The following is an 8,683-nucleotide window of genomic DNA, read 5'->3' as shown; positions in this document are numbered from 1 at the left end:
GATCTTGGACTTTCCAGCTTCCAGAACTGTGAGAAACTAATTTGTTGTTTAAGCCACTCAGTCTAATGGCAGCCTGAGCAGAGACAAACGTGCAGGTGTTTCACCCAACCTGCCATCTATATTATACTATAAAAGTGACCCAGGCTTGTGGTCCTGCCTCTTTTAGAAATTTGTTGTGGCAGTTCCTCCTCATAGCCCACTTTAATACTTCAACAAAGACAGTGGGGGCATTTTGGCTGAAATTCAAGCTTTAATGGCCACTGTATCTTTCTTAGGTTGAACTGGAAATGAGCAAATTTTCTCAATAATTTTGCCAATTATTAAAAGATTCCTTTAGCTCTGCATGCTGAGGAGGCTGGTCCTTTGGTTCCGTTCCTAAATGGAAGCAGGAAGCTCACAGAATGATGCCAAGCACCAGTGGCTGTACACTTTCCTTTTTATTTTGTGTGCTTTTTTATAGGATATAAATAATGACAAAAATTACAAAATTTATAACTGGAAGCCCAAGCATATTTACACATATATTTCTGTTTCAGCAAAGCTACTATTCACTTTGCTCCTGTACAGGTTCCTCTTGGTACCATATATGTGTTATTTTACTCTCCATTTACTACATACATATCAACAGTGAATAGGCAAAGTATGTACAAGGAACTGTTCAGTTCAAGTAATTTAATATTGTATTAAAATTCTTCCACACTGAACTAAAACCATATACATTTGTCAGTTTGAAATAAAATTTAGTTATCTTCCAAAACTCACCAACTGATGAATGTAACTGATAGTCTCAGGTTTAAAATAATATTCATTCATTAAAAAAAAAAAACATTAAGACAACCCCACAATTTTTCAATATCGCTATAATGAACTTCAAAATGGTTCACAATGTGATCGGTTAGAACAATATACATTAAAATGTTATTTCTTTCTATAGTGATATTGGTACTGTTTATATAATTTGATTCTACATAAATATACATTATGGAATTTATCATACAAATACTCCACAGGGACATTAAAAAAATTAAAATACCTTAATGAAATGTAAGTAAATTTTATTTAATCAAATAGTAAGCAAACATTTATTTATTTTTCTGTTTCAAGAAAAGAGTTTATTACTTTGGAATCTCTTTTTTTTTGTATTTATTTTTTCTAGAAAACAAATTTTTTCAATAGAATATTATTAACACCTTTCTCAAACAAGGTTTCTGTAACAGAAATCTTGACAGCAGGAGCCCTAGATATTTTTTTTTTTAAAACATGTTCTTTAAAACACGGTGAAGATTAAAAAAGCAATCTTTGCAGGCTCATGGCTGCGTCAGCTCTTTGGGTCGGACGCGCCTGCTTGCCCCGATCTCCTGCTCTGATGAGTAGTCACCGACTTTCCCACGCCCCAGCCCGTCCTCATGGCAGGAACGGTAGAAATGTATTGATTTGAAATGAAACCAGAAACATCCCTCACAACTAACCTAGTTTCCTTATCAATGTATTAATGAAACATTCTTTTAGTAAAAATATTTAATACAAGACACATTTTTGTGTGTGTGTGCATAATAAATTCCTCTGTTTGAAATCATTTGTAAATTTTGAATCAGTCCATAGACGTAAAGGTTTTCTTTATCCGACAGAGTGGATTACATAAAAAACCCACAAAGATAGAAATTGGGAGAAAGGATTTCCTGGCAGCTGCGGGGGTGGTTTTTGTCCTGTTGCATGAAACAATTCTCAGTGATAAAGGACTTTACAGATGCTTTATGGGGGCAACTCTGTTCTGATTCTACCTTTAAAACTGCTGACCATGAAAAACCCAAGATTTTTGTACTTTTAGGCAGTATTAGAGATCCCCTATACCTTTTCTTAAGGTGTTATCCCCAACCAGAGCAAAGCAAATGTTGGGGCCAGGTCATTAAAAATACCTTGGGTGGCGGCAGGGAGGGGAGTCAGGAGTCAGCAAAAATCTCAACGCGTGCCTCTCAAGCTGGAAAGTCTCGGTTGCACTTTCTGTCACTGGTGCAGAAAGAACGTCCCCAGGAATGGCCCGTGGCCTTTCGCCTGTGACAAGGCCACACAAACAGAGCAGTCTTCCTCCTGGGCCGGGTGGACATGGAGGCGGGAAGGGAAGCCTGCTCCGGACTGCTCCGCAGGCAAGGCACCACGAGGGCAGGAGGACGGCGAGTATCAGAAAATCGTGGTCTCATACTTGGTATTAATTCCCCTCTTGGCTTCCTGTCCCGGCTCCACGATCCACGGCAGATTGGCCAGAGTCTTTTGCTCAGATGGGTCGATCTGCTTTAAAAGAGAAAGGCTGATGCCTGTTATGTGGTACCTGTACAGGGGTGCAAGCATGCAGCCTAACACCGTCTGGAGACCAACACTCCGCCCTGGCGGAACTTCGGGGATGTTGGTCGTGAGAATCATTTATTTGTTCTTTTGATCACATTTACTGCATAGGGACCTGGAGAAGGGATGGCAAATGAGACGCGGCACTTGCTCGTGAAGGCACATGGGTGGGGAGCAGACGCAGAAACACTTTGATATGAGAAGGAAGGTGGGAGGGGGAAGGGAGGGGGAAGGGAGGGTGTTCGGTGGGTACGCAGGAAAGCCACTGACCCCATGTCAGGGAGCCAGGGGGACTTCCAGGATGTGGTGTGATGCCACTCCCTGATTCTCAAGCCTCCCATCGTTTCCATCACAGAATAAACCTAAAGTCCTCAAGGTGACCTACAATGGCCCTGCCTGCCTTTATCCACTCTAGCCACACTGGCCCCTCTGCTGTTCCCCAAGCACCAAGCCCACACCCGGGGCCCCTGCTCACGTGGTCTGCTGTGAGGGATGCTCTCCTCCAGACCCCAGCATGCTCTATGCCCTGGTGTCATTCAGGTGGCAGCTCAAATGTCACCTCCTCACCTGTGCTGTACAAAACAGGGCCCAGCTTTCCTGCTCTCCTCTTGCTATTCTGTATAATATTTATGCCACACACATCATAGTTAATTTTTTCATACTCCACTACAATGTATGCTCGTGAAGGCATGGCCTTCTCTGTCTGTTCTGTTCACTACTGTTTCACCTGAACTTCGAAAAGCTCTTGGCAGCCCAGTAACTAGTAGGTACACCATAAATACTTGCTGAATAGGCAACATTAAAAGAATGTGGTCGTGTCTAAATGGAGAGCTGAAGGAAAGCAAGAGTGTGGCTGGTGAAGGCAGGGGGAGGGGGAAGAGCACATGCAAAATCCCTGAGAGAAGGGCAAGTAGCCTGTTCAGGCCTTGTCGTCAGTTCACAGGGTCGGGGGTCGGGGGAGACAAGTGAAGGTGAGGAGTGAGCAGGGCTCGGTCAGGCTGAGCCTTGAACCAAATCGAGCCAAGCTGTGGAGTGGTTCACCCGTCCCCGCCCCTGTGCACAAAGCTGGAGCTCTCAGGAGGGCCTGGGCACACTCTCACCCAACTCTTGCCTCAGCCTTGGGTGTTTGCGCATCTGTCTTGGTCCCAACCCCCAGCTCTGCTCAGGAACACTGGGCAAGGGAGTGGAGAGAGGCCTCTCTTATCTCTCTTGCACTGTAAAGTTTGGAACCTGCCAGAAGACTGTGAGATCCATGCCCACCGGCTGCCTTCCAACAGGATTTGGTTGTATCTCCACAAGGCTGTGGGGAGATCTTCACAGATTCTCAGGAATCATGGAGTATTTTTCAATAACAAACAACAGGAGCCAAGAGAATGGAACACAGACCCCTGTTGAGGGGGACAGGATCTTACGGCAGGACATCAGTATCATTCATTGTATGTTTTCCCATTTCTCACTGAGGTCTTCTAGATTAATATCGATGAGCCGGTCCCGTGCCCCACCCTCTGTGCCCCCTGGCCGAACCTATGGGACCAGAGCGATATGAGAGGAGGCACCTGCCATGAACAGATCTCTCCAGCCCACATGAGAATGAATGTAATAGTCTAAGAGAAACCACAAAAGGATCCTGGAAATTCCTGGATAGTTAACTCATAATTTTGTAGGGCAAGTGGATAATAAATCTCCACTAAAAAATGCTACACCGAATTAAAAGCAGGTGCTACACCCGAGTGTGACAAGCATGGCCCAGAAAAAGCCTCTTCCTGTAGCTGAGACCTGAATGGCAGAGTCAGCGAGGCAGAAATCAGGGGACACTGTGCCAGGTGGAGGGGACAGGAGGGACAAAGGCCTCAGGTAGGAGTGAGCCTTGTCTTCCAGGAATAGGAAGTCCTGAGTGGCAAAGAGAAGTGCTGTGGAAGAAGGGGTTTCAGGGAGCTGGGGCAGTGGATCCATGATCTGATGTGTTGAGAAGACGCCCCAGGGTGCTGTGTGGAGGAAGGGAGTCTGTTAGGAGGTGTAGTCTGTAGTCTGGAGAGGACCAGTGCTGGAATCTTCCATGGATGGAAGAGTGACAGAGGGAAGGAGAGGAGTGAATGGGTCAGAGGTGCGTTTTAGAGGTTGAGTGGATGCGAGCTGCTCATGGGTTGGCTTCAGGGCCTAGGAAGAACCAGGAATCAAGGACGACGTCTAGATTTATGTTGAGAAATATAGTGAATGGTTGTGTCGTTTACTGAGCTGGGAAAGATGGAAAGAGAGGAACAGCTTTGAGGGGAAAACCAACAATTCTGTTCTGGACACACTGCATTTCAGGTGTCTGTTTAATGCCAAAGAAGAAATCAGACCTAGACAGACACACTATGTCACCCTCCATAACTAAGAAGGAATACAACTACCTCAAAACGGAAGACAACCAGTAGTTCCAAAAAACTGAACTGTGTGGAAGTCCAACAAACAAAAATATAAAGAAGAAACACCCAGCCAGACAGGTAGGAGGGGCAGACCTGGGGTGGAGACGACGTGGTGTGGAGGTGGTGGTGGCGACAGTAGCTGTGGCTGGCCAGTAGAAAGTGCAGTCACATATTGAAAGAAACAGGGAGGGACACCTGAGGGGCAGTCGAGCACCAGACCAGACCGAGTAGCTCACGGTTCCAGTGCCAGGGAAATTAAAGCCTCATTGCTTCTGACTGTGAAAACAAGTGGGGGTTGGGATGGAGGAAGAAACTGCCTGTTTCTCAGCAGAGTCTGTTTAGAGGCCCCCACGGTCCTAGAATATCTGTTGACCCACCCACTCTGGGAACCACAACCAGGGCAATAGCTAGAGGTGCGCCAGTCCCATATGGGAAATGGGAGAAATGCCTAGAAAAGGGGCGAGTGCTGAGCAAGTGGCATTGTTCCCTCTCAGACCCCTCCCCCACATACAGCACAACAACGTGGTGAAATGGGTTGCCCTGCACTGACAAATATCTAAAGCTCCGCCCCTTACAACGTAACAGGTGCGACAACTCTACCTAAGACACAGAGGCAAACACGGGAGCCTGTCAAGTTGAGGAGACAGAGAAGTATTGTTACAGAAACAGGGGAGTCCAAAAATCCCTGGAGTTTGCGGCTGGGGGATGGGGAGAAGGAAGCAGCTTCCAGAATGCCTCCACACGTCTGAGGCTGATGGCTGGTGTCTTTCATTATGCAAAATTGCTTGGATGCTTCCAAGGCCTCAGGTGGACGGGAGGAGTCTTGAACCAGGGGACGGTATGGAAAGCACACAGAGCCTACGTGGGGTTCTGTGAATGGTCAGAACTGTTGGCAACACCCACTACGTCAGAGGACGCAGTCAGGGATATATAGGCAGCTGCGAACACTTTAGGGGCGGGGGCGCGCTCTGGGGCTGTCTCCCTCGCTGGTGGGTGTTTGCAGGGGTGCTCTGGAGAAGGAGAGGAGATCCATGCGGTTTACAGAAAGAAGACAGTTTGCAAGGAGGCTGAGAATCCCGGCGGTTTTGTATTGAGAGCTGAAGGACACCACAGCACAGAAAGAACCCCCCCCCCCCAATCAGATTGAATGATTGGCAGCTGCTGGTAAAGCTGAACTGTGTTTAGGAAGTAGGGAAACGGTGATTCTGACCTTCCTAAAACTGGCTAGGTTTGGTAGGGGGGAGGTAAGGATACGTATAACTGTTAAATAATTTTCTTTTCATTCAACTAAAGTATTAAGAGTTGTAATTCTGGCGGCGGGCAATCAGACCCCTAACTAAAGAGCCCATGGGTTTGTTTTCAATTGGAGCAGCCCACGGGTTCTGTAACAGTATGGACCATAAAGGGGAACATATCAAGGTTCCAATGGGAAAACTAAGCAACAAGGAGATAGCCAACCTAAGAGATGCAGAGTTCAAAACACTGGCGATAATGATAGTCACAGACTTGACAGATATGCTTGAGTATGGCAAACACAGAAGTGAAGAAGTGAAGGCTAAGCTAAGTGAAATGAAGGAAAATCCACACAAAACCAATGGTGAAGATAAGGAAACCAGGGTTCAAATCAATGATTTGGAACATAAGAACAAAACAGTCAGCTGTGACAATGAGGAAACAAGAATTGAAAAAAGATGAGGAGAGGCTTAGGAACCTCTGGGACAACTTTAAACATGCCAACACCCAAATCATATGGGTGCCGGAAGAAGAAGAGGAACAGCAAGAAATGGAAAGCTTATATGAAAAAATAATGAAGGAAAACTTCCCAAATTTGGTGAAGGAAATAGACATACAAATCCAGGAAGCGCAGAGAGTCCCAAACAAGTTAGACCCAAAGAGGATCACACCAAAACACATCATAATTAAAATGCCAAAGGTTAAAGATAAAAAGAGAATCTTAAAAGCAGCAAGAGAAAAAAAGTTACCTACAGAGTTGTTCCCATAAAACCATCAGCTGATTTTTCAAAAGAAACTTTGCAGGCAAGAAAAGACTGGCAAGAGGTATTCAAAGTGATGAAAAGCAAGGACCTATCACCAAGATTACTCTATCCAGCAAAGCTATCATTTGGAATGGAAGGGCAGATAAAGTGCTTTCCAGACAAGGTAAAGCTAAAGGAGTTCATCAGCACCAAGACATTATTAGATGAAATGTTAGAGAGACTTATTTAAGAAAAAGAAGATCAAAATTATGAACACTAAAATGACAACAAACTCACAAATATCAACAACGGAATCTAAAAAATAAAAACAAACTAAGCAAATGACCAGAATAGGAACAGACTCATAGGTATGGGGATCATCTGGAGGGTTATCAGCTGGGAGGGGGGAGGGGGAGAAATGAGGAAATGGTGCAGGGACTAAGAAGCATAATCAGTTGGTACAAAATAGATGGGGATGTTAAGAATAATATAGGAAAGGGTGAAGCCAAAACTTATATGCACAACCCATGAACATGAACTAAGGGGGGTGGGGCTGCTGGAGGGAAGGGGGTACTGGGCAGAGGGGAGCAAAGGGAAAAGATATTGGGACTACTGTAACAGCATAATCAATAAAATATACTTAAGAAAAAAAATCTGAACGTGCTGCTTCTGGGAGTGTGTCAGGACTGGGAGCAGGGGTTGTGGGGGTGACTGGGGCTGGGCTGGGTGGTTGTGACAGAACCTCGGAGCGTGGGGTTTGAGGGAAAGATTTCCAGAGGACGTGCAATAACTGTGTTGCTCGGCCATGAGGGATGAGCGTGGAGTGAATGGCTGAAGAGGGTGGAGGGAACATTCCAGAAGTGAGTTGGCCAGAAACACAGAGGCCAGGTGCTGCAGGGACCGTCCCACGAACGTTAAAGTTGCCAAGAGCAGTGGCAGGAGTATAGGCCAAAAAGAACATCAAGGAGCCATGAGGTCACTAACATTAAAAACGCTACACCTCCCCCATGACTCTGGGGAGGGGTTGGTGGGAGGAGAGACTTACAGACGGAAGGATACGCCTGCCTGCCCCCGAGTCCCAGCGTCTCTGGGATGCCAGATGGCAGGCAGCCGGAGCAGAAGCCTGCAGAGAACATTCCAGCTTCTGGGTGTTCCTACTACCAGAGGAGGCTGCTTTCAAGTCATGCAAGTCTGTTAAGACAGGATGTCTGCAGAGCTTGCGGGAGGGCACGGGAGGAAATTCCCGGAGGAAGGCAGGTGATGAGGAGGAGGAGGAGGAGGAGGGGCCGCACCTTTGGAAGAGTCACCGCTCTGCAGGAAGCCTCGGCAGGGACAAAGTACCCAGAGCCAGCTGCCTACCTCCACACACGGGGCAGCTCTGCTCCCACTGCCCATGACCTGTGCAGCCTGAACCTCTGCTGACCTCTCCACAGCCAGGGGCTCGCGAGACGCTCTGCCCCTGGTGGGATGGCCCCCGCACTGGGCCCTTGGGGAGAGATGGGCAGCATCTAGGGCAGCAGGGATGCCCAGCCCCCTCCTGGGGCTGCCATGGAGACAGAGAAGACGGAATTTTCTTGGGAGCCTCCAGGTTCGGGCAAAAATGGTCTCCCATGCTTTTCAGGAACTGGGTCGGGAGGACGACGGACACATGCCAGGAGGAAGCCAAGGAAAAGATGAAGAGGAGCAGCGCCCAACACTCCGCAGGGGCCTGGGGGTGGGGGGCGGCAGCCCCTTTCCCTCCTGGTCAAGGTTTCCCCAACATCTGTCTGTTTTCTACTTACCACTGACTTGCGAATGCTAACGCGGGGCTTGGGGATGGGCTTGGAGGGTTTGTTCTCAAAGCTTTCTGGGAGGGTGGAGGAATGTCCCCCTTTCCTTGCTTGCAGTGCCAGCTGATAAGCAACTTCAAATGCCTGTCCCAGGGTCAGGATGATTTCGTAGGCTAAATTCTGCAAGAGA

General features: G+C 47.2%; 1 protein-coding gene across 9 annotated transcripts in view; it reads right to left on the bottom strand.

Moving 5' to 3' along the window:
* Positions 1–405: 405 nt before the first annotated feature.
* The window catches only part of ANKS1B (ankyrin repeat and sterile alpha motif domain containing 1B), an 829,228-nt gene continuing 820,950 nt past the window's right edge, over positions 406–8,683 (bottom strand). For 5 of the 9 annotated variants that reach the window (XM_090272643.1, XM_090272647.1, XM_090272645.1 and 2 more), the window contains 2 exons: positions 8,506–8,673; positions 406–2,289 (listed from right to left, as the gene is read on the bottom strand). In XM_090272643.1, the coding sequence (XP_090128769.1) occupies positions 2,179–2,289; positions 8,506–8,673 (279 nt within the window). In that variant the 3' untranslated portion in view covers positions 406–2,178. Of the gene's footprint in view, positions 2,306–8,505; positions 8,674–8,683 lie in introns of all 9 variants that reach the window. The other 4 variants (XM_090272644.1, XM_090272648.1, XM_090272650.1 and 1 more) reach the window with 2 other exon arrangements.

This window comes from Furipterus horrens, unplaced genomic scaffold (assembly GCF_987537825.1).
Source record: "Furipterus horrens unplaced genomic scaffold, mFurHor1.1.pri manual_scaffold_4, whole genome shotgun sequence".
NCBI classification, from domain to species: domain Eukaryota; kingdom Metazoa; phylum Chordata; class Mammalia; order Chiroptera; family Furipteridae; genus Furipterus; species Furipterus horrens.
The sequence above is the reverse complement of the archived record's forward strand: the minus strand, read 5'-3'. Positions and strand labels throughout refer to the sequence as shown.